Source organism: Budorcas taxicolor, chromosome 12, assembly GCF_023091745.1.
Source record: "Budorcas taxicolor isolate Tak-1 chromosome 12, Takin1.1, whole genome shotgun sequence".
Taxonomy (NCBI): Eukaryota; Metazoa; Chordata; class Mammalia; order Artiodactyla; family Bovidae; genus Budorcas; species Budorcas taxicolor.
The window spans coordinates 22,722,933-22,747,916 of NC_068921.1; the positions used below are offsets into that span (position 1 = coordinate 22,722,933).

Below are 24,984 nucleotides of genomic sequence, written 5' to 3' on the forward strand. Positions count from 1 at the left end.
AGCTATTTTGAAATGAAAAAGTCAGGGAACATTTAAGACTATGGACAATTTACAAAGCTGCTCTTTATACAGTTGGGTTGTAGCTCTGGAGCTTCAACAATTTCCTGGGCATAGCAGGGAGCAAAGGATTGAACCCAGTAGGTAAACATAGGAAGAAAACATCAGTGGATGGCATTCAATCCATTGTCTTGTTCATTTTACAAAAATTTGTGTCAGGAGACAGACTTCAAATTAAAGATCAGATTCAATAAAAACTGGAAGACAGAGATCATGTACAGAGGTGGAGGCACAATAAGAAAGGGGTCATGAAACAACTGAGAAAGCATTGACTTGGAGGTTAGAAGTGATTGGAGAAGTTGTGAGGAATCTGAACTGTGATTTGGCTAAGGGCAAAAATTAAGACATTCTGGAACATACAAGGACTCAGAAGATACAGTATCCTTTCATATAGAATAGTATCCACCTGACAAAGGGAATAAATCAGGAAATAGATGAGGGAAGCAGTGGGTCCAACACTAGAGTTGGACAGGGAACTCCCTGGATTACCACTGAGTGCCTGGAGATCATCAATGTGTCCACAAGAGAGAAGAGACAGGAGGCCCCTGGGAGCAAGATTTCTAGGGAAAAAACAAAAGGAAATTTGACGGGTCCTCTGACTTAATAAAGCTTCTTTTGTCTAGATTTGGCTTTTTTGGCATTCTTAATTTTTGTGACAAAATATATTTAAGATAGGGCTTCCCAGGTGGTGCTACTGGTAAAGAACATGCCTGCCAATGCAGGAGACATAAGACATGCTGGGTTCAATCCCTGGGTCGGGAAGATCCCCTGGAGGAAGGCATGGCAACCCACTCCAGTATTCTTGCCTGGAGAATCCCATGGACAGAGGAGCCTGATGGGCTACATTCCATAGGGTCCTAGGTTGAACTTAGCACACATGCAAATACATAAGATAAATGCACCGTTTTAGCAATTTTTAAGTTTTGTTGCAATAAATGCATTCTATTGTAATAAGTTCCTGAAGGTAGTAAAGTTATTTTATTGATTTGAGGCTTTTCTTTTTTTTTTCATGGATTTATAGGGAGATTTCCCTCAGCACTGGTTTTGCTGCATCCATTAAGTTGGTATGTTGTTTTTTTCATCGTTTGTCTCAAGTTATTTTCTTATTTCCTTTGTAATATCTTCTTTGATCCATGGTTGCTTAAGAGAGTGGTATTTCATTTCCACATGTTTGTCAACTTTCCAGTTTTCCTTCTGCTACTGATTTCTTGTTTCATCCTACTGTTATCAGAAAAGATGCTTTGTATGATTTCAACCTTTTAAAATTTATTAAGGCTTGTGACCTAAAATATTGTCTATCTTGATTAATGATCCATGTGCAACTGAGAAAAATATCTATCCTTTTGTCACTGGATTAAGTATTCTGTACATTTTCATTAGGTCCAGTTGATATCTCTCTTGTTTAAGTCCCATATTTCCTTTATAGATCTTCTGTCTGGCTGTTGTATATGTTACTGAAAGTCTGGTATTTAAGATTCTTACTATTATTGTAGAGTTGTTTATTTCTCTCTTCAATCCTATCACTTTTGCTTCATAAATTTCGGAACTCTAATGTTTGGTATGTAAATATTTATAACTGTTAATATCTTGGTGAATTGACCCTTTTTTCATTATAGAATGTCCATCTTTGTCTTATAGGTTTTTTACTTACTGTTTTATCTAATATTTGTATTGCCACCCTGATTTCTTTTCATTACTATATGCATGAAATATCTTTCACATGCTTTTGCTTCAAACTTATGCATGTCCTTACCTCTAAAGTGTAGATAGCATACAGTTGAATCTCATTTTTTGAATTTATTCTACTAATCTAAGTCTTTGATTTGGGAAGTGTAAATCATTTACATTTAAAGTAATTGCTGATAACGAAGGACTTACTTCTGTATTTTGTTATTTGTTTTCTGTACGTACTGCAGCATTTTTCCCATATTTCCTTCACCTTCAGTTTCCTTCAGCTGGACATTTAATATCCATGAGTTAGGTTGGTAATGATTCCATCTTTAAGAGGTGTTCTGAGGATCAAATGAGGTAAGGCATGAAAAGCACAGATCTTAACACATGATAAATGCTCACTAAATGTTAGCATTAGTAATTGCACTGCAGAATTTTACCAGATAAGATGTGAATGAAGCCAGTCTTGCAAGTTGGAAACATTTTGTATGGACATTGAAGGGAGATATAATTAATTTGAAGACAATCACAACTCTCATTATCACCCCAACTGAAATGGGCTTTAATACAGCTCAGGGGTGTGATTCAATAGGTGTGATTCAATTCGTTTCTGTGTTTGTTTCTTTAATCCTTGATGGAGGAAAGGAGCCAAACGAGTAGATGTGGCTGGATGGGAAGGGTGTTTGGCTCCTGTTGATGGGTTCTGAAAGGGTTTATTGATCTTTAACACTAGAGCTTTCATGTCCTGAGAAAAGGGCTCCCCTGAAACCATGACAAGCCAGGGTGGCTATACTGCATAAATAGTCCAGTTTACTGTTAGTATATAAACAGTGTTTTGGCATTAACATAGAAAATCTGAATCAGAGGGGCCTATTCATAAATAAAATATTTGGATAAGAAGCAAAGCCACCACAGAGTTAATTTGTCTGTAAAGTCAAAAAGAAACCAGAGGAATAAATAGAAAAGCTGGTGTCAGCACCAGGTAATACTCCGGATATATGGCAGTTACCCGGTTAATGTAGTCAGTGTGGGAAAACTCAAGAATTTCTCCAAATTGGCTACCCACATTGACTGAAGTATTTAAACAATGACAAATCTCTACTCTGTGTTGGGTAGATGAGTTATTGTTGTTCAGTCGTTAAGTCATGTCTGACTCTTTGTGACACCATGGACTGCAGCATGCCAGGCCCCCCTGGCCACTATCTTCCAGAGCTTGCTCAAACTCATGTCCATTGAGTCAGTAATGCCATCCAACCATCTCATCCCCTGACGCCCCCATCTCCTCCTGCCTTCAATCTTTCCCAGCCTCAGGGTCTTTTCCAATAAGTCAGCTCTTCATATCAGGTGGCCAAAGTATTAGAGCTTCAGCATCAGTCCTGGGTAATGTTCAAAATATGTGACAAAATAGTATAGTACAGAAACTAAAAATCAGAATAGAAACTCGCTCAATCTGATTCAGTGTTATCTGTAAACAGGTCGTCCATCTGTACTTATGTGTACCCACAGACTATTAGCTTTGGGGTAGATACCATCTCTTGTCTTTTTCTTACCACTCCTCCATGAAAATTGACTCTTCAAAATGTTTTTAACCTAAAATGCTGATGATCCCAGCTGGCTCTCTGCATTCATCAATTTAACCACTTCACAACAAAAATTTCTCCATTTTTTGTTGCAGAGATATTTGAGAAAGGAAGAGAGGAATTTTTAAATTATTAATGTGAATTCTCTGGGTCCTTTCAAAATTGGCCATTTAGAATACCACTGGAAAAAAACTGCAAGGAAAACAACAAGAAGGAGAAATAGAAATGCAAGCTCCATCTGTGGCAAGTTAGGTGATATAGTAATCCTGAGATACGGTACGTAAGAAGAGTTGACAGGTCGTCACTGGTGGTCCAGTGGTTAGAAGTTCACCTGCCAATGCAGAGGCCATGGGTTTGATCCCTGGTCCAGAAAGATTCCACATGTGGCTGAGCCACTAAGTCCATGTGCCACAACGACTGAGCCTGCGCTGTAGGGTCCAAGAAGCACAACTATTGAGCCCACATGCCCTAGAGCCCATGTTCCACTGGAGAAGGCACTGCAATGAGAAGCCCCCACATCATAACTACAGGGTAGCCCCCATTCATCACAACTGAAGTCCATACAACAGTGAAGACCAAGCACAGCCAAAAATAATTATTTTTTTGTAAATAAGGAAAAGCTGACAAAAGCAGTAGAGATCAAGTACCAAGTTGGAATGCTCACAGCTGCAGTTCTCAGAAAATCAACAGAGAACAATTCTAGGAGGCTTGTCCCTTAGAAGTACAAAACCAACCATCTCTTGTTGGAAACAAGAAGCATAGGTACTCTTGGTAGCTTCAGGAAGCATGGAAAGTAAGATTAAAAGAGAAATCACAGAGATGCCATGATCTTAGTTTTCTGATTGAGTTTTAAGCCAACTTTCTCACTCTCCTTTTTCACTTTCATCAAGAGGCTCTTTAGTTCTTCTTCACTCTCTGCCATAAGGGTGGTGTCATCTGCATATCTGAGGTTATTGATATTTCTTCTGGTAATCTTGATTCCAGATTGTGCTTTATCCAGCCTGGTGTTTCTCATGATGTATTCTGCATATAAGTTAAATAAGCAGGGTGATAATATACAGTCTTGACGTACTCCTTTTCCTATTTGGAACCAGTCTGTTGTTTCATGTCCAGTTCTAACTGTTGCTTCCTGACCTGCATACAGATTTCTCAAGAGGCAGGTACAAATAGCTGTGAAAAGAAGAGAAGCGAAAAGCAAAGGAGAAAAGGAAATACATACCTATTTGAATGCAGAGTTCCAAAGAATAGCAAGGAGAGATAAGCAAGCCTTCCTCAGTAATGCAAAGAAAAAGGAAAACGATAGAATGGGCAAGACTAGAGATCTCTTCAAGAAAATTAGAGATACCAAGGGAACATTTCATGCAGAGATGGGCTCAATAAAGGACAGAAATGGTATGGACCTAACAATAAACTGCAAGGATTATAGACAGGGGAAAAACAGACATAGCAGAACCAATGTTGAGATAACTAGTAAAGTTAACCCTGATTTCAGAGATAAAATAGCACGTCACCTGTAAGTGGAGGAAAAAGACTCATACTGTCCTCAATGTATTTTATTTCTATATCGCAGCTAAAGGTCAGCGTGGCCTACAAAGTCTTCAATGAATGAGAATGACCTAAGAATTTTATTCTTAAATAAAGTGACCAATCTGCCCTAGTGTATTCAGTTCTAGCTTTTGCACTGTGAGTCTTCCATCCTGGGTGGGAACCCTTTCAGTCACAGGCAAACCTTGGTTTCAAGTGTCCAGGCAAGAGTCACTACCTGTGATGTATTAAACCACAGTGAGAAAATCCATTCATTCCAGCATGTAGAAATAATACAAATAACATTCTCTGATTATATGGAGTAAATCTAGAAATTACTATAAAAACTAAAAAGAGAAAAAAACTTCTACCACCTGCCAATGTACAAAAGAGAAAATTAAAATGTGAATTGCAGAATATTTAGAACATAAAGATATAAAACCACTCTATACGGAACTCCTTACAGGTAAAGTAATGCTTGGTAAAAAGGGTTTGTGATCTTAAATACAGAAAAAAAAAGGAGATTAAAAATAGTCATTTAACATCCCTCATAAACACATAATAAAATTTTACTAAAATATTAGCAAAAGAATTCTGTAATATATAAAATAATAATACATAAAACCAAGTAGAGTTTATCTCAGGATTATCAAATTGGTTTAAGATTTAAATCACATATCTGCATCTAATGTCTATTTAGATATAGACATATCAGGGCTTCCCGAGGGGTACAGTGGTAAAAAAATCCACCTGCCAATGTAGGAGAGGCAAGAGATGCAGGTTTGACCTCTGGGTTGGAAAGATTCCCTGGAGAAGGAAATGGCAACCCACTCCAGTATTCTTGCCTGGAGAATCCCATGGGCAGAGTCTGCTGGGCTACAATCCATGGGGTCACAAACAGTCAGATGCAGCTGAGCACACACGTGCTCTATGGTATATATCTAGACACAGAGAGAGAGCAAGAGAGACGGAGGATTATGTATGAACACACGTACGTATGTATGTATACCAGTCTCTTGCCAAAGCATTCTTTAAACTCTCGAATAAGAAAACACGTCCTTTGTCTGCAATATGGTTTCCTTTGTCCCATAGCTAACAGTCACACAATTAGACAATAGGAAAAACCAGAGGTATAAAATTTAAGGAGGCAGAATTATTTTTGCAGGTGATGGGACTGTTTTTCAGAAACTGCTTTCTCTGGAAAACCTAAGAGAATCTACTAAAAATATGTCATAAATAACAAGAGAATTCTTCTGGGGGAGAGACTTTGATGACTAAGGTCCTGGATGCAGGAAGACTACGATTTCACCATATATCCTTGTGTACCTTTTGAATTTTTTGCCATCTACGTGTTATTACATACAATAAATAATAAAATTAAAACTAGCAACTACAAGTGAGGATATTTTAATCATCCCCTGCATAACTATCTCTGCCAACTGAAGTATTTAATAAGGAACTTTTGTGACAAAACAAGAGGGAATTGTGAAGTTTCAGAGAAAAGAAAAGAATGACCAAATAATGTTGTTCAAGAAATGCATCTCTAGGGCTTAATTTTCTCACGTTATTCTATCTTTTTGTTATTGTTCAGTCGCTAAGTCACATCCAACTCTGCGACCCCATGGACTGCAGCACGCACCAGGCTTCCCTGTCCTTTACTGTCTCCTGGAGTTTGTTCCACTGAGTTTGAGCAATTGTCCATTGAGTCAGTGACGCTGTCCAACCATCTCAACCTTTGTCGCCCCCTCCTACAGCCCTCAATCTTTCCCAGCATCAGGGCCTTTTCCCAGTGAGTTGGCTCGTCGCATCAAATGGCCAAAATATTGGAGCTTCAGCTTTAAACAATCTACAAAAACTAGTCATCTGGAGAACAACATACATCTAAGACAAGAATATCAATAACAATAATAACCAACATCTAATTAGTGATTACAGTTCGTCAGACACCATTTTCAGTGCTTTTGGTCTATTCATTTGTTTAATACTCACAGCAATCCTACGTGCTGTAAGAGCATATTATTACCCGTCTCAGTAAATATGAGTTTCCATTTGGTTCATTTTCACCAAGTAGAGTACAGTGTAGACAAAGGCTGATGACAAAGCCATCTGGCCATGTTTCTATTAGCCAGGGCGCCAGGCAGAGTTTTCCAAGACCTCATCACCTCCCACACCTGGAAGGGTTCCAGAAGCCCAAGGTCTGCACAGGTCACAGAGACGATGATGACGGTCCCAGGGGTGGCCTGACCTTGACCAAGAGTCAACATTCAAAGACAATGTTGCTGATGCTGCAATTTCCTGCTTGGAATGCTCCACATTCCTGAGCGCTTGCGGTGAGAGCTAACGGAAAGACTCATCCAGGACTGTGTCCTGAGTGCCTGCGGGGGTGGACCTGTGCAGATGAAGCCAGCAACTGGGCAGTTTATTGTGAGTGGTAACAGCACTCACTCAGGACAAACTGAAAGCATGGCGCTTTGAGAAAATCCCACTACAGAATATCTTAGCTCCACACCTCTGTCCCGAGTGCCTGAAATTTCATAAGGAAGCACTGCTGTCTGCCAACTCCACTATTCCAATAAAAGTAAGATTATCTGTCTATGGATTTCCTAGTTGGTGCTCGTGGTAAAGAACCTGCCTGCCAATGCAGGAGATGTAAGAGACGCAGGCTCGATCTCTGGGTCAGGAAGATCCCCTGGAGGAGGGCATGGCAAGCCTCTCAAGTATTCTTGCCTGGAGAATCCCATGGACAGAGTAGGGCTACAGTCCATAGTGTCACAAAGAGCTGGACACAACTGAAGTGACTTAGTATATATACATATATATATATGTGTGTATATATACATATGGCATATATATATATATATATATATATAATTACGGCTAACACTAAATAAAAAGTGAATTGTTTTAAAACTGCAAAAGCATAGAAGTCATTGTCAGATATTTGTTTTAAACTTTTCTATGTCTTTTAGTAATTCTGTGCCACCAGGCAAGTTTACTTAATTTGAGTTGGTTTCCTCATCTGTAAAACAAGGCTGCTGCTGCTGCTGCTGCTGCTGCTAAGTCGCTTCAGTCGTGTCTGACTCTGTGCGACCCCATAGACGGCAGCCCACCAGGCTCCCGCATCCCTGGGATTCTCTAGGCAAGAAGGCTACTAATTCTCATTTCATAGGGTTGTTGTGACAATTCAATACAGACGCACACACTCCATCTTATACAGAATCCAGCTGAATGTTAAAGCATCCAGTTAAATGTTCCACTAACATCAGTTTCCTCCTACGCTTTCCTACCTAATTAACCCCATCTTCTTGGAAGGCAATACAAAGGCATTTTGCTGGAATCAAGCTTGACGCGCTTGCCTGGAGCTGGCCCTTTGTGCAGGAACCACCACGCCCTCTTGTTCACTGCACTCCCCTGACCCTTGACCCATCCACTCGCTACAGTTCAGAGCGTGGTGAGCCAATCTTACAGTGAAAAGAGACATTTCCTACCCTTGAAAAAAAAATTGGGCAGAGAACCAGCAGATGTGTGGTGCCTTCCATTTCCCATCTGTAAATTTCTCAAAATACTTTCCAGTAAGCAATCTCCAAGGGCTCATAACCTGATTAATAATATTGTCTCTCAGTCGCTTTTAGTATTTCAGATGAAATAGCGTCTTGAGAAGGTACAGTCGCTGAATTGTGAATAGGAGGCTGTGTGGTCTGTGCTCTTTCTATTCACATGTATGCTAGACTCTCAGAGGGGTGACAGGAATCGACTGGTCATTCAACAAGTTAAAGTTTTGCTTGAGCCTCACAATGAACTAACTCACAGCGCTGCTGTGGATAAAATCCAGGGTCACTTCCAGAAACTGGAGACCTCAACTCAGAAGGGCCAAAGAGAAGGGACATCACCGAGTGGCTCTTCCTGGGGGCTCTTGAAAATATGAGTCTCAGGTTCCTTTTGTCTGAAATTCCATTGCTACAAAGTTGCCCCCTTCAACGGCAAGTCTAAGTACGGTTTTCTCTGTGCAGAACCTTGCAGTATCACTTACGGGCTGGGGGTGGTCAGTTTCCTAGCGATAGGATGCCTAGATTGTCCAGACCTCACAACTGTGCCTCCTGCCAGCACTCCCTGCCGACGGTCGTCAGAGCCACCTGCCCTTTTCCGGGCTGGCACCATCCTTCACTCCCTGTCAGATGAATTTGCACAGGCAGGGCCAGCGTGGCGGCCGCCTCTTTATCTGCAAGCACACTTCTTCCTCTGCCCATTCAAGCTGCCTGCAGAGGTCCGGATCAGCTTCCTGTAATCTTGGAGGGGAAAAACGTCTCCTTTCAGCCCAGCTTGTGAGCCTAGTTGCTGTGGGTAACTGATTTCCTCCTCTCTTCTTCCTTGAGTTCACATAGCTTCCTTTGCCTAGCCTGCTAACCCTCCTCCAATGGTGAGGAGTCTTCCCTACACCCTGGGATCTCAGCGCGTTCCTCCCCTTTCTGCGTCAGAGCACAGGATTTCCTGATCCTGGGATGTATACACAGAGCAGGCACTGCTGGGGTCTGTCTTGACCCCAGGCACCTCCTAGGGATCATCCCTTTCCCTATACATCACGTCGTATTTATATCCACAGCACTGAGGCCGCTCCCAGCTTTGATATATCATTTCCTTCATCCTTCGAAGTTGAGCAAAGCGGAAAATCCTTCAACCTCCAAGTCCACTAGCCCCCTACTCTTTCCTGCTTTGACTTGAGGACATTCTTGCTGCTTCAATCCCTAAGCTGGAGGAATTAGTTAGCATGAAGGATGAGTTAACAGTCAGAAAAGTGAAATGTTGCAGGAGTTATCATCTTCTAGCTGAAATCCCTTCTAAGAACCCTAAATGTTTAACACATCAAATAATTTGATAATGGTCAAAGGGCTTCTGGATATACTTAGAGTATATGTCTGATCGTTTTTGATTCTGATGGAGTTTAAATAGACATTTGTCGATTGGAAATATGGATTGCATCTGTGGAAAAAAACTCTGGAATGGTGACTAGAAAATGATCATAGAGATCAGTTCACTTTCAACCTGGAAAGGTACATTTACCTATGGAGATCCATAATAAAATATTACATTTCTCACGCGGTCCTAAAGCAGGAAACCTGGTCCCATTACTTCCTGCCATTATACCTCCACTCCCCGGTCTCCCTGCAACATACGCTGTTACATTACAGCCCAGAATTCCCAGGTATTACTACTAGAATCTGAAGGCAGTTTCTAGCTTTCCAGCCTCACTACTAGAGCAGGGACTCAGATGCATCTGTCAAGGTCACCTTCAGTGCCGCTGCAAGACAACCACAGTGCCACCAGCCAGTGCCAAGAGGTCCTTTCTGAGCCAGGCGGTGCTTATGAGCCTAAAAGCATATTGTAGTTGGTCCTGACTAAAACTGTAGATGCCATTCAGATATCCCTTCTCAGAACTTATAATTGCAGGGTGAAACAAACCCACTCCTTGGAGGGTAGGGACACTCACTTCTTAGGAGTCTCCTTCCCTGTTCCCCTTTAGAATGGCACCTTGTAGACAGTAAGTGCTCAATAAACACTGATCATGCTTTAGTTAGATTGTGTAAATGGGAAGACTGTCTTCATCTGGAAACGTTTTCTTAGTTTGCTGCTGCTGCTAAGTCGCTTCAGTCGTGTCCAACTCTATGCGACCCCGTAGACGGCACAGCCCAACAGGCTCCTTTGTCTCTGGGATTCTCCAGGCAAGAATACTGGAGTGGGTTGCCATTTCCTTCTCCAATGCATGAAAGTGAAAAGTGCAAGTGAAGTCGCTCAGTCGTGTCCAACTTAGTTTAATTCCCCTCCAAATTGGACATTGGTTTCCACCTCGATGATGTTACATTGGCATTGATTGGTTGTAACTTCATACTTCCATCCACGCATGCTCAGTCATTCAGTCATGTCTGACTCTTTGCAACCCCATGGACTTAGCCTGGCAGGCTCCTCTGTCCATGACATTTTCCAGGCAAGAATATCGGAGCGGGTTGCCATTTCTTACTCCAGGGGATCTTCCTGACCCAGGGACTGAACGTCTTGCGACTCCTGCATTGGCAGGTGGATTCTTTACCACTGTGCCACTTGGGAAGCCCCTTTGACAATATAGGCATGAAAAAGTCCCCTCTTTAAACTTAGAAGTTGAACTTGTGTGTGAAAATTGTATTACTGTTGTGTTGGCTATGCCTAAATTGAGGGAGACCCAGGTCAACAGTTAAACAATGTCCAGATGTTGTGGGATTAAGCTGAGATAGACCCTGGGTCATTTGCTGATGTGGAAACAGAATCCAAATCGGGGACCGTTATTTCATAATATGGACAATCTGGCCACTCAGGGTTAGTTTGAATTGGTCTGTAGTTTCAGAAAGCCACTGGCAAGTGTTGTCCTGTTCAATCTCAGAAGCACATGAGTGACACTGCCAACGTGAATAAAGTTTACATGTGTAAACATGAGTAAAATTTACGTGAATAAATGGCCATCATTTTAAAACAGAAAAGACTCAGTTCTTGACTCTAAGAATTTAACATAAAACACAGAAGAAAATAAAACAACTTTAAAATAAGATACTGTGTTCACACATAACATTAGGAATGACAAAAAAAGAAAACTAAAGGAAGAAACCCAAACAAATAAATATTAATAGTGCAGTAATTGAAAAAGCCAGGTTTTTATGTTGCTGACCATCAGTAAATTTCTAAATAATCCCACCCTGCTAGCCGGATGGCCGCCATGCTCTTGTGAGTGAGAATTGTTATTTCTGTTTGAGAAGTGTAAGTTTCCTAACAAAGAGCACAGGATTGAATGGTATAGCTTTGTCTCCACCTTCAGGAATGAAGAGACTGAATTTTTTGTTGTTATTTGAAAATATGCAAGGCCTCTAGGATCACGTAAGAACAGGAGATTGAATCAGTGTGTGTACGTGTGTGCTCAGTTGCGTCTGACTCTGCGATCCCACAGACTGTAGCCCGCCAGGCTCCTCTGTCTGTGGAATTTTCCAGGCAAGAATACTGGAGTGGGCTGCCATTTCACTCAAGTTTACTACACATTCTTCTATAATAAACTAACAATTGGATCAAAACAGGTTCAGTTAAAAGAAGCACATAATTAATGTGAACCACTATGCTTTTTTCTATAATGTCTTAATGAACCTATGCATAGAGAAAAATTCACCATGTGAACACACTTGTAACCATCATCCATAACAGAAATGACATCAGCAGCACCCCTTACGAACTGCACTTTATTTTTAAAGCCAGAACTGAAAACCTTAGTCTTTTTTTTTCCTTTTGAACTTTTAATTTTTGTATTAGGGTATAGCTGATTAACAATGTTGTGATCGTTTCAGGTGAACAGCGAAGGGATTCAGTCATACATATGCATGTATTCATTCTCCCCAAACTCCCTTCCCATCCAGGCTGCCACATCACATTGAACAGAGTTCCATGTACTGTACAATATGTCCTTGTTGGTTATCCATTTTAAATACAGCAGTGTGTACATATCCCTCCCAAACTCCCTAACTATCCCTTCCCCATGGCAACTCTATGTTCGTTCTCCAAGGAAAACCAAAGTCTTTAGCCATCCATTCTAAGAAAGAGAGGAAGCCACTAGCCACCGACGGACTCTTGTTCCCTAAGCAGCCTGGTCCGGGTGCTGCCCCCAAAACGGCCATCATCAGCCTGGCTATGAAAGGGAGAAGGCAGCAGCTACCACTGGGGCTCCAAACATTATGAGCTTAGGAACTTGCCTGGTGGTCCAGCGTCTAGCTTAGGGCCTTCCCAGGTGGTGGCAGTGGTAAAGAACCCACCCAATGCAGGAGACAGAGGAGACATGGGCTCAGTCCCTGGGTCAGGAAGATCCCCTCGAGGAAGGCATGGAAACCCACTCCAGTGTTCTTGCCTGGAGAATCCCATGGACAGAGGAGCCTGGCGGGCTACAGTCCATAGGGTCAGTGAGAGTCGGACACGACTGAAGTGACTTAGCACACACTCCAGTGGCTAAGACTCCACAGTCCTGATGCAGGGGGCCCGGGTTCAATCCTTGGTTGGGGAACTAGATCCCGCATGCTGCAACTGAAGATCCTGCATGTCGAAAGTAAGACCTGGCACAGCCAAATAAATAAATCAAAATAAGTATTGAAGAAGAATGATCTGTAGGGATTTTTATACTGGTTGCTATAGAATGAGCAAGCATTCTAAGTCACAGTAAGAACTACCCCCACCCCACCAAAAAAGAAACAAACATGATCAGCTCATGGTCATGTCCAAGGATAGGTCTGTCCTTGTCTACATGAAGCTAAGTCTTGATGAAAGTTAATCAGAATGTGGTTTGTCCTCAGAAAACCCCTCTCTTGTGTACTTCTTGCAGAATCTTGGCATGCAGTATGTGCGGAGGTCTCCTCTCTGCTGTGGACAAGTAGAGGTCCCGCTGGTCACTACAGTCAGCGTGGCCAGTATTCTACACCCATACCAAGGCAGAAATGAAACTCCTGTGTTTATGACCCAAACTACAACTTCTACATAAAATAAACTTCCATCTGATTTAAATTATTGTAAGCTGCCTATGGTCCGGTGTCTCAAAACTCTTAGTCCATATGGTGTTTTTGGACTTGGGATCATTTAAGACAGGAGGGTACACCCAGTGCCTGTTATTCCATCTTGGCTGGGAGCAGAAATCTGAAAAATTACTCTCCGACAATCCTCCAGCCTCTTGAGAAGAATAGGTTTTGAGAAACACAAAGCATTTGATTCTTCTTATGCTTTGCTCTGTAATGGGTCCTGTTTTTTGGTGTTTTTTATTCCCCTTTGACCACATATGTGTGGCTGCTTGTTTTGTGACCACAAAGTCTGTAGATATTGTCAGGCTCAGACTTAAAAACAATTAACCATCCCCCTGATTCAGCTGGGAAAGAAGGAATTCACAGCTTAAGAACCCAAGGGGAAAGGAGACAGGAGCCAGGAAGAGTGGAAGGGAAATCTATAAAACTGAACAAAACGTGCCAGGATCTGTTTTCTTTTTAGGCTTTAATGTATTTGTTTAAATCGTTTGTTAGTCTGCTTCTAATATTTGTTTGAAAATCATTGTAAAATATATATTCGGACATCTGTCACTCAAAGAGTTAAGCCAGACAGTAGGGGGGCAGGGTGGTTCTGGAGGCTAGTGACCCTGCCAGGCGCTTTTGGTAAAAGGGAGGTAACAATGTGTCTAGTGCATACGTATTGTGGGCACACTTCAGCCATTCAAACCCAGACGGAGGGAACCAGGAATGGAGGCTGGGGGAGCGATGGGGCTTAGAAAAGGAACAAAAAGAGAAAATGGCCCCAAACTCTCTGCTGTGGCTCTTCATGTGATGAAAGCCTGCATTGTGTGAAGCTGTGAGTCAAAAGAAGAAGGTTATTCAGCTATTGCAGACTGCATCTCAAATATGAAACAGTTCTCTTCCAGCCTCTTTGCTTCTCCTGCTACAAAAAAAGTCCTCATTAGCTACCACTTTTCTTCTGTGGCACAAAGTCATTTCACATTTTCAGCAGAAAGAATTTAATTTTTTCAAACCTCTCTTCTCTAACCCAGCAACCGAATTTGCGCATTCTGGTGAATGGGGGTGAATGCTTGGTCCTAATTTGATGTTTGCCAAAGGCATCCTCTGGCCCCATAATAAGCATCCATGGATTCTGCAGGGAGCAAGCCCTCATCGACCCTCCTCTGAAACAGCTCCCTCAGAGTCCCCAGCCCCCAGGTCCTTCATCACGATCTATTTTCCTTGGATGAGAGCCTCACAGTGAATAGGAAACATTTTTAAGAAAAGGGAGGAGGGGTTGTGAAAGAGATTTAGAGGCCAAATGGGGCCTTCGCAGGAAAAAGAATTCAGCATGGCTGCTGGAACTCAATGGTATTCACTGTTGCAGAAAGTAACGGACTTTTTACTTAGTTAGCAGAGGTTCACCTTGTGTCCTCGTCTAATTGGAGAACATTTTCCAAGAAGAAAAGAGGGGTTGTGGTTCACAGCCACGCGTCTATGCGTGGGGCTGGGAACCACCCACCTTTTCTTGTGTAGACTTTTGTGCCGGGGAAAGACTCCTTTTGTGTCTCTGCCTGGTTCCTTGTGTGGCGTTCTTCTGAGGGAATCAACACCAGGGGAAATTATGTAGTTCATCATCCATTTTAAAAATGTAAAATTTTCTAGAACCTGCATATATGCATTAATATATGATATTTGTTTTTGTCTTTTCCACAGACTTCACTCTATATGACAGTCTCTAGGTCCTCAGATGATCTTATATGCAAAACAGATATAGAGACAGAGAGAGAGCACACACGTATGGACACCAAGGGGGAAAGCAGGTGGGGGGATGAATTGGGAGATTGGGACTAGTGTATATTTTTTATAGGAGGATAATTGCTTTACAACACTGTGCTGGTTTCTGCCACACATCACCATGAATCAGTCACAGGTTATGTGTACACTATTGATATGATGGATAAAATAGCCAATGAGAAACTACTGTATAGCAGAGGGGACTCTCCTCAGTGCTCTGTGGTGACCTAAATGGGAAGGGAATCCGAAACAGAGGGGATATATGCATATGTATAGCTGATCCACTTTACTATACAGTAGAAACTAACACAACGTCATAAAGCAGCTATACGCTGATAAAAATTTTTAAAAATGAAAAAACCAAAAGGTAAATTTTGCCTGAAAATTCTGTGCTTGAACTTGATCATAATATTCTATGTCCAAATAGCTTCAGATCTCCTTAAGTAATAGCGTATATAAAATATCCAAATACTGACCCTGAAGCTGAGTCTTCTATTAAATTAGCTGAAAGTGAAATACTTTGAGAAACTATATTACTAGACTATCTGACCAGAAATAATAATTTTCATTTGTGGCATTAAAATCTGTAAACTACTTCACCCCACATACTGCCTTTGAATGGAAGGGACGTTTCTTTCAGGGGAGGGTCAGCCAGCAGACATGCATGCCTGAGGGTGACTTTTCTGCTTCTTGGTGGTCTCGTCTTACCTGGAGCAAGTCATTATGCTGCCTTATATATTGAAAGGAAAGTTCTGAGCTTTTCACTTTAATTTGGTTAGTTGTCAGAACTTGGGCTATCTGTGGGCTAAGTCTCTTCAGTCGTGTCTGACTGTTTGTGACCCCATGGACTGTAGCCCGCCAAGCTCTTCTGTCCATGGGATTCTCCAGGCAAGAACACTGGAGTGGGTTGCCATGCCCTCCTCCAGGGGATCTTCCCAACCCAGGGATGGAACCTGTATCTCTTAGGTCTTCTGAATTGGGAGGTGGGTTTTTGTTTTGTTCTGTTTTTACTACTAGCACCACCTGGGAAATCAAACGGTAAAGAATCCACCTATAAAGCAGGAGACCCGGGTTTGATCCCTGGGTCATTAAGATCCCCTGGAGAAGTATTCTTGCCTGGAAAATTCCATGGACAGAGGAAACTGGTGGGCTACAGTCCATGGGGTTGCAGAGTTGGACCTGACTGAGCAACTAACACTTGAGCTATTTGCACACACTATCAAATTTCTTCTCTCCTTTTGCAGGCAGCCTTCATGGTCTGAGGGCTATCCCTGGGATTAGTAGGGAGCGATCTGGGTTTCTAGTGTGAACAGTGCATTTGTAAGTAAAAAGCTCAAAACTTTTTCCTTATTAAACTTCCTGACACACGTTCTTGGAATATCACTGTGAATTTTGACCGTCGCAAATGGCAGTGAATCTCAGTAAGATCATACACAGGTTAAAATGCTACTTATTCTTTGGCCATCAGAAAGTTGCCTCCAGGTTGGAAAATACCATGACTTGCTCATACTAGATACCCAGTAAATGTTACTAATTTGATTTGATCTAGGATATCTCTAAGGACTATTTGGAAGCCAGGTTCTCAAACATTCCCACAATACTTTTTTCCTAGTAGCTCAGTTCTCAGGAACTGAGGTGGGTGAAACTGCAGCGATTTCCCGCCCTGGGTCCCTTTCTTATGAAGTCAGAGACACAGCTTTCTGAGGTGACTTCAGGACAGAGCTGTGGAGGAGTCCTTCTTCAATGAAGCCACCCTAAGAATCTGAAAGGATCTATTCAAGGGTTCTTGGGTGGCTCCTCACGGCTCAGCTGAGATTTATACCTCTGATTTCAGCAGGACTGTTAGGTGCCTTTGAACCTGAGAAGTCACATAATCTGGCTGGCACCTTTCTAGACTCATTTCCTCTGGTGAGAAAAGAATAAGTCTTTATAACAAAGAAGAAAGCATACTGCCTATCCTGGGTCCCCAGCCTAGGTAAGAACAGCATCTACATTTGTCAAAGCCCAACTGGAGGGTGTGGAGATAACTCTGGTTAGGAAGAAGGACCAGTTTAAGGGGAACCCATCACTGGTGGCAGCGTACATTGCTCTTGCCTCCAGATTAGCTCCATCACAGGCTAGAGGTCTGGAATACAGTTAGCAATCAGCATGACAGCTGCTAATACTTATTGAGCACTTATCATATATCCTGGACTGTTTCCAGGTCTTCCCGTTAATTCATTTTATTCTTACAGCTCTACAGGGCAGATACTAATATCATTCTTATTTTACTGATGAAGAAACTGGAGCTCAGAGATTTTAAATAAATTGCCTGGGGAATTCCCTGGTTGTCTGGTGGTTAGACTTTGCCTTCTAACACAGCGGGTGCAGGTTCCATCCTTGATCAGGGATCCCACATGCCTCAGGGCCAAAAAAACCCAAAACATAAAACAGAAGCCATGTGTAAAAAATTCAGTAGAGACTTTTAAAAATGGTCCACATCAGAAAAATCTTAAAAATAAAGAAATAAATTGCTCAAGGTTACACAGTGTGATGGTGTAAAAATATGGGCACAATTCTTTGAAAGTCTCTTTTCAAATAGTGTTAGTCACTCAGTCATGTCTGACTCTTTGCAGCCGCATGGACTGTAGCCCGCCAGGCTTCTCTGACCTTGGGATTTTCCAGGCAAGAATACCGGAGGGGGTAGCCATTCCCTTCTGCAGGGAATCTTCCCAACCCAGGGACTCAAACTGGGTCTCCTGAATTGCAGTTGGATTCTTTACCATCTGAGCCACCAGGGAAGTGGTGTATAATTCTCCTCCTCCCTTGATTTGAATCAGACTTAGAGACTCCATTCTAATGAGTAGAATGTGGTGTAAGTGAGGAAATATGCTTCCTAAGTGAGGATAACGACATTGCCCCTTCTCCCAGCTCTCTTTTGGGTCGCTCACTCTGGGGAAAGCCAGTCATCACTGGCTTCAGGACTCCCAGGCAGCCTATCCAGAGGCCCATGTATGGGGACCAGAGACAGAAGGGAAAGGCAAAAAGAACAGCTACCCTGGCCCCGGAATCCCAACACTCACTATGGCTCACCAGGGCAGACTGCCGCACGCACGGCAGCTCTGCCTCCGTAGATGTTTTTCCACTCAGCAGCCGTGACGCTCCTCTGCTTAAAATCGAGAACAAATTCCAAGTTTTCTGCCAGGTAATACAGAGTTTTCTAGTCTGACCCTGGCCTAGCTTACCTCCCAACAATCCTCCTGATTTTTCAACTTAATATCATTGAATTCTATGCAATTTCTGACTCCACACACCCTTTCTGACTCTTTGAGGACAGGGCCTGGGATTCGTCTCACCTGGGATATCATCCCTCACTCCACCTGACCCCTTCCCTCAGGCGTTTCTCTTCACTGCTGGAGTGAACACTTACCCTCCACTCTCCAACAGTAGCCTGAAGACAGCCCCACGTATGGGGTATGCTGTGCGGACAGTACCTGCCTGAATGCTTGTCCCCTCCAGGACGTTATAAGCTCTTAGTCAAAAGCTGCAGGATCATATTTAACATTGCATTTCTGGTATCTGGCAAATAGTAGGTGCTTAACAAATGGGACAATGAGTACAAAGTATTTAAGACAACACCTGACATAGTAAGTGACTAATTCATGTTGTCATTGCTGTTGTTAATTTGTGGAATGAAACCAATGGCTACTGCTCATATATCCACAAACAAACAAAAAAAAAAATTGTTTGCTTTCTTCCAGGCAAAAAGTGAAGAGAAAAACGCTAAATGAAAAGAAAAGAAAATGGAATATTACTCAACCATAAAAAGGAACATTTGAGTCAGTTCTAATGAGGTGGATGAACATAGAGCCTATTATAGAGTGAAGTGAGACAGAAAAACAAATACCGTATATAAATGCATATATATAGAATCCAGAAAGTTGGTACTGATGAACTTATTTGCAGGGAGCAATGGAGGTGCAGACATAGAGAACTGACTTGTGCACACAGTGGGGGAAGGAGAGGAAGAGACAAATTGAAAAAATAACACTGAAACAGGTACCTTACCATATATGAAATAAACGGCAGTGGGAGTTTGCTGTATGATGCTGGGAGCTCGAATCTGGTGCTCTGCGACAACCTAGCGGGATGGGATGGGGTGAGAGGTGAGGGGGAGGTTCAAGAGGAAGGGGGTATAGGTATACTACGGCTGATTCATGTTGATGTAAGGCAGAAACTAACACCATATTATCATTATCTTCCAACGAAAACTAAATTTTTTAAAAAGGAAAGAAACAGAAAACAATGAAGAATCTAAAGACACTAAAGATATGCAGTTAAATAGCCTAAATCAAACGAGATTAACGAGAAAATCAACGAGATTAATGAGAAAATCAAACAAAGCAAGGGGAATTTGTCAAACTTTCCTAGCAGGTGAGATAGTCTCCGCTTGGAAAGTGGCTTTAAGGGAAGTGCCAAATCCCCTATAACCTGAGTCACTAAAAATGAGATCAGACAAACCACTTAAAAGTATACAGCAGTACACATCAGGGTACTGGCAAGAGTTCGTGGGCTTTTTCACCTAATTTCTCTGATTCATTCATAAAATATTTATAATAAAGCTGCAAAACATTTGTGACATCTTTTCCCATTGTTGGCCTTCATTTTTCCAAGGGGAAAATGCATAGCATTAATATTTACTCAGCTAAGATTACCAGGCAAGGGGACTGTGCGACTCCACCATGGCTAATAACTGAACAATAACATTGGAAATGATAGAGACCGTCATTTTACTGGAAACTTTCTTTGACACTACTTGATTATTTTGATTAGGTCTGTATTGGGGGAAAAAAATCTTGGGGCACATTGCTACGGTTTGCTGATTTATTCTTTGAATAAATTGGTCAGAAATACATTTTCTTAAAATAACAACCGCATATGACACTCACATTGTACTTTATTTCTCTTGCTCCCTTACTGCCTCCTCCTTCCTCTGCTTCTTTGTTTCATTTAATGGTTCCTAGAAACAAAGACAGACACTAGAATAAAAGAGCTGATATTACTATTCTCCTGCAGTTGTTTTCTTTAGCTTTTCAAATACAGTCATATTTTCCCAACTCTTTGTTGATCAAAATTTTGGCTTAAAAATATCTTTCAGAAATATCTCTGAAAAGATGGTTTTAGAATATTTCCATCTCTCACTTTAACTGGCACCTGGATTTTCTTCTGATGAATTAAGATGTAACACTACATTAAAAAAAAAAGTTCTTCGGGTTTTTTTGACTCACACGAGCACTCTTTGATGTTAGAGGTGAAGCGTTCAGGGTCTCCAGGACAACCCTCTCATTTTAGCTGAGGAAACCAAGTCCCTGAAGGTACAAAGCCAGAGAGAGTTAAAGCCAGGAATCCAGATATCATAGCTCTTTTATTTAATTAATTAATTTTTATTGAAGGATAATTGCTTTACAGAATTTGGTTGTTTTCTGTCAAGCCTCAACATGAATCAGCCATAGGTATACATACATCCCCGCCCTTCTGAACCTCCCTCCTATCTCCCGCCCCATCCCACCCCTCTAGGTTGATACAGAGCCCCTGTTTGAGTTTCCTGAGCCACACAGCAAATTCCCGTTGGCTACCTGTTTTACATATGGTAATGTAAGTTTCCATGTTACACTTTCCATGCATCTCACCCTCCCCTCCCCTCTCCCCATGTCCATAAGCCTATTCTCTACGTCTGTTTCTCCATCGCTGCCCTGTAAGTAAATTCTTCAGGACCATTTTTCTAGATTTCATATATATGTGTTAGAATACGATACTTATCTTTCTCTTTCTGACTTTCTTCACTCTGCATAATAGGTTCTACGTTCATCCACCTCATGTCTTCACTCTTTCTCTAGAACTTTGTCTGCTATACCAAGGATGAAAGGGGTAGAGATCATTGAGGATGCACTTTTTTTTTCTTTTCCTTCAATCCAAATTTCAGCAATATAACTGTAATGAAAATAAGAACAGCTAACATCTTGTGATCAAACCAGTCCATCCTAAAGGAAATAAACCCTGAATATTCATTGGAAGGACTGCTGCTGAAGCTGAAGGTCCGATACTTTGGCCACCTGATGCGAAGAGCCGAGTCACTGGAAAAGACCCTGATGCTGGGAAAGACTGAGGGCGAGAAGAGAAGGGGTCAACAGGGGCTGAGAGATGATTGGGTGGCATCACTGACTCAACGGACATGACTTTGAGCAAGATCCGGGAGATGGTAAAGGACAGGGAAGCCTGGCGTGCAGTTCATGGGGGTCACAAAGAGTCAGATATTTAGCGACTGAAAAACATCATCCTGTGAATGCTTATTTTGTGCGCTGTGTTATCCTACACTTTTTATGTGTTTTAGTTTGAGTCACAAAACTATTATCCCCATCTCACCAGTGAGGAATACGAAGCACTAGAAGGTGGCGTGACTGTCCCAGGGTAACCTGCCTTAGGTAACGGGAGACAGAGGGAGGATGGGATCCTGAGGCCCGAGTTCTGGGGACGCTGCCCCATCCTTACCCTTGCAACCTCTCAGTAAAAGCAGACCTTCCTTGGGGACTGGGAAAGCAATGGAGGTGCCTGTTCCCCAGTCTAAGTGCTGATATTTGCTTTATTTTTTAAAAAACATTTATTGGATAAGTGTTGATATTTCATTGCTATTCCAGTGTCATCACTGTGGCTTTGTGTTTCCATAATTCCTACTTTATGTCATCATTACCAATGAATTTGGTACCAATCTCATTCCTTGGAATTTCCTGAATATAACAACAAGGATTTCTCAATAACGTGAAAATGCGAATTTTGCCTCTTCGTAAACTTTCTAGATGTAAAAATATTTTTAAAAAGTTGGCCCCAAACCACTGATAAAAAATACTTATAAAGAAGCAGATTGACAGGACCAGTATAAAAATTTATAAGAAAGAAATTCTTTGCCACCTAAATCCACAGATCAAATAGAAGAGCTTTTGAGAATAACGAAAGTTGTACAAAACACTAAATATAGTTCTCAGATTTTTTTCGAAACCTTATAGGAGAAAGGAGTCTTAAAATGGGCATTACATTTATAAAGCTTTAAAATTATACGAAGTTTGGGGAAAAGTAAAGAATACAGAAGACATTGAACGCTGAGACTAAGGTTTCCTTTGGCAGGTATGAACTTGGGGTGTATTGGTGAGCACCCTATGGATAGCCTGCCTGGGCTTGTTAACACAAGCCTGCCTCCAGTTAGCACACTGAGGTAAGCAGTCGGCTGGGCCCTTTCCTGCAGTTAGACAACCCCCCTGCCGTGAACGTGGGGGGACCACTTTAGGGTCTGTTCATTCAGCACACACCACACACACGTGGATTTTCACCTAGTCATTTTACACTAATCTACCCAACTCCTTACAACCTTCGAGTTCCTTTTCATGATTAGTTTTTAGGTTCATTTCAGCCAACAGTTAGATATCATGGAGCGAACCAAAAAATGTCAGTAGATTCATAATTTCTGTTTCCACCTGGACAGATTAGAGTACAGCATGCCAGGTTTTACACAAGCTGTGCTGTGCTTAGTTGCTCACTCACGTCTGACTGTGACCCCATGGACTACAGCCCGCCAGACTCGTCGGTCCTTGGGGATTCTCCAGGCAAGAATACTAGAGTGGGTTGCCATGCCCTCCTCCAGGGGATCTTCCCCACCCAGGGATCGAACTTGGGTCTCCCACATTGCAGGCAGATGCTTTACCTTCTGAGCCACCAGGGATGCCCAAGGCCTGGTTCTCCTTTGCCTTTCAGCATTCTTGCCATGAGAACCCCATGAACAGTATGAAAAGGCAAATCACAGAGCCACCAGTGGCAGCAGCAGAGAGTGCTTGGTTACACAAGTTATCACCGCATTTCTTATTATATGGAACACATTTACGTTTAAATAATAAGCAGCTGACTATTAGGTGGATGGGATTCAAGTCCTAGGAAAGGAAGTACCTAGTTCTGCAAAACTGCCAGCCTTAACAGTGTCCTGGTTGAACTTGGGCTGGGGCAGAATTCCTATATTCCCGTAACTACTCTACTCTCGACCAGAGATAATAGCCTGACTCTTCACTGACTGACTGGATTGGTAAATCTAAAATTAGATCGCCAATCCAAAATCAGACCATTTTCAGTTCAGAGCTTGTGTTTTCTTTTCCACCTGTTCTGATCAAAGCTGATATAGAAACAGATAATCAGCTTCTGTTTATTGAAAATCATGGTGTCCCGGCCTCTTTGGTAGTCAGCGGGAAAATGTGCAAATGGCATAAAAACTCGTCTGTCAGAAGCCTCACAAGCAACCTCCAGTGCTCAGGGTTCTCACTGTTTGGAGATACAGAGCTCACGAAGTGTCCTACCACCCAACAGCCAGGGAAGTCCACTTGTCCACTTGGACAGCACTCACCACTGCTTCAACCCTCTTCCCAAATGAGCTGCTCTCTCAGAAGGCCAGTCTCTTTCCTTTGATCTCCTTAGAGACTGATCTGCTATTTTTCCCTTCCTGTAGCTGGCATGCCAAGAGAATGCACTGGTCATAGCAAACACCCTCTTCCAACAACACAAGAGAAGACTCTACACATGGACATCACCAGATGGTCAACACCAAAATCAGCTTGATGATATTCCTTGCAGCCAAAGATGGAGAAGCTCTATACAGTCAACAAAAACAAGACCAGGAGCTGACTGTGCCTCAGATCATGAACTCCTTATTACCAAATTCAGACTCAAACTGAAGAAAGTAGGGAAAACCACTAGACCATTCAGGTATGACCTAAATCAAATCCCTTATGATTATACAGTGGAAGTGAGAAATAGATTTAAGGGCCTAGATCTGATAGATAGAGTGCCTGATGAACTATGGAATGACGTTCATGACATTGTACAGGAGACAGGGATCAAGACCATCCCCATGGAAAAGAAATGCAAAAAATCAAAATGGCTGTCTGGGGAGGCCTTACAAATAGCTGTGAGAAGAAGAGAGGCGAAAAGCAAAGGAGAAAAGGAAAGATATAAGCATCTGAATGTAGAGCTCCAAAGACTAGCAAGAAGAGATAAGAAGGCCTTCTTCAGCGATCAATGCAAAGAAATAGAGGAAAACAACAGAATGGGAAAGACCAGAGATCTCTTCAACAGAATTAGAGATACCAAGGGAACATTGCATGCAAAGATGTGCTCGATAAAGGACAGAAATGGTATGGATCTAACAGAAGCAGAAGATATTAAGAAGAGGTGGCAAGAATATACGGAAGAACTGTACAAAAAAGATCTTCATGACCTAGATAATCATGATGATGTGATCACTAATCTAGAGCCAGACATCCTGGAATGTGAAGTCAAGTGGGCCTTAGAAAGCATCACTACGAACAAAGCTAGTGGAGGTGATGGAATTCCAGTTGAGCTGTTTCAAATCCTGAAAGATGATGCTGTGAAAGTGCTGCACTCAACATGCCCGCAAATTTGGAAAACTCAGCAGTGGCCACAGGACTAGAAAAGGTCAGTTGTCATTCCAATTCCAAAGAAAGGCAATGCAAAAGAATGCTCATACTACTGCACAATTGCACTCATCTCACACGCTAGTAAAGTAATGCTCAAAATTCTCCAAGCAAGGCTTCAGCAATACATGAACTGTGAACTCCCTGATGTTCAAGCCAGATTTAGAAAAGGCAGAGGAACCAGAGATCAAATTGCCAACATCTGCTGGATCATGGAGAAAGCAAGAGAGTTCCAGAAAAACATCTATTTCTGCTTTATTGACTTTGCCAAAGCCTTTGACTGTGTGGATCACAAGAAACTGTGGAAAATTCTGAAAGACA

At 42.0% G+C, this 24,984-nt stretch overlaps 1 protein-coding gene and 1 long non-coding RNA gene across 2 annotated transcripts in view; both read right to left on the reverse strand.

The window, feature by feature from the left end:
- Positions 1-12,181: 12,181 nt before the first annotated feature.
- On the reverse strand, positions 12,182-20,507 carry LOC128057826 (uncharacterized). Its single transcript, XR_008200337.1, has 4 exons — positions 20,425-20,507; positions 20,086-20,156; positions 19,205-19,277; positions 12,182-12,943 (listed from the first exon to the last, which is right to left on the reverse strand). It is a non-coding gene; the product is annotated as an uncharacterized LOC128057826 (long non-coding RNA).
- Positions 20,508-20,970: 463 nt separating this feature from the next.
- Positions 20,971-24,984, reverse strand: part of COG6 (component of oligomeric golgi complex 6) — a 92,515-nt gene continuing 88,501 nt past the window's right edge. Inside the window, exon 19 of the mRNA XM_052650085.1 lies at positions 20,971-21,044. Within this exon, the coding sequence (XP_052506045.1) occupies positions 21,011-21,044 (34 nt within the window). The 3' untranslated portion in view covers positions 20,971-21,010. The remainder of the gene's footprint in view (positions 21,045-24,984) is intronic.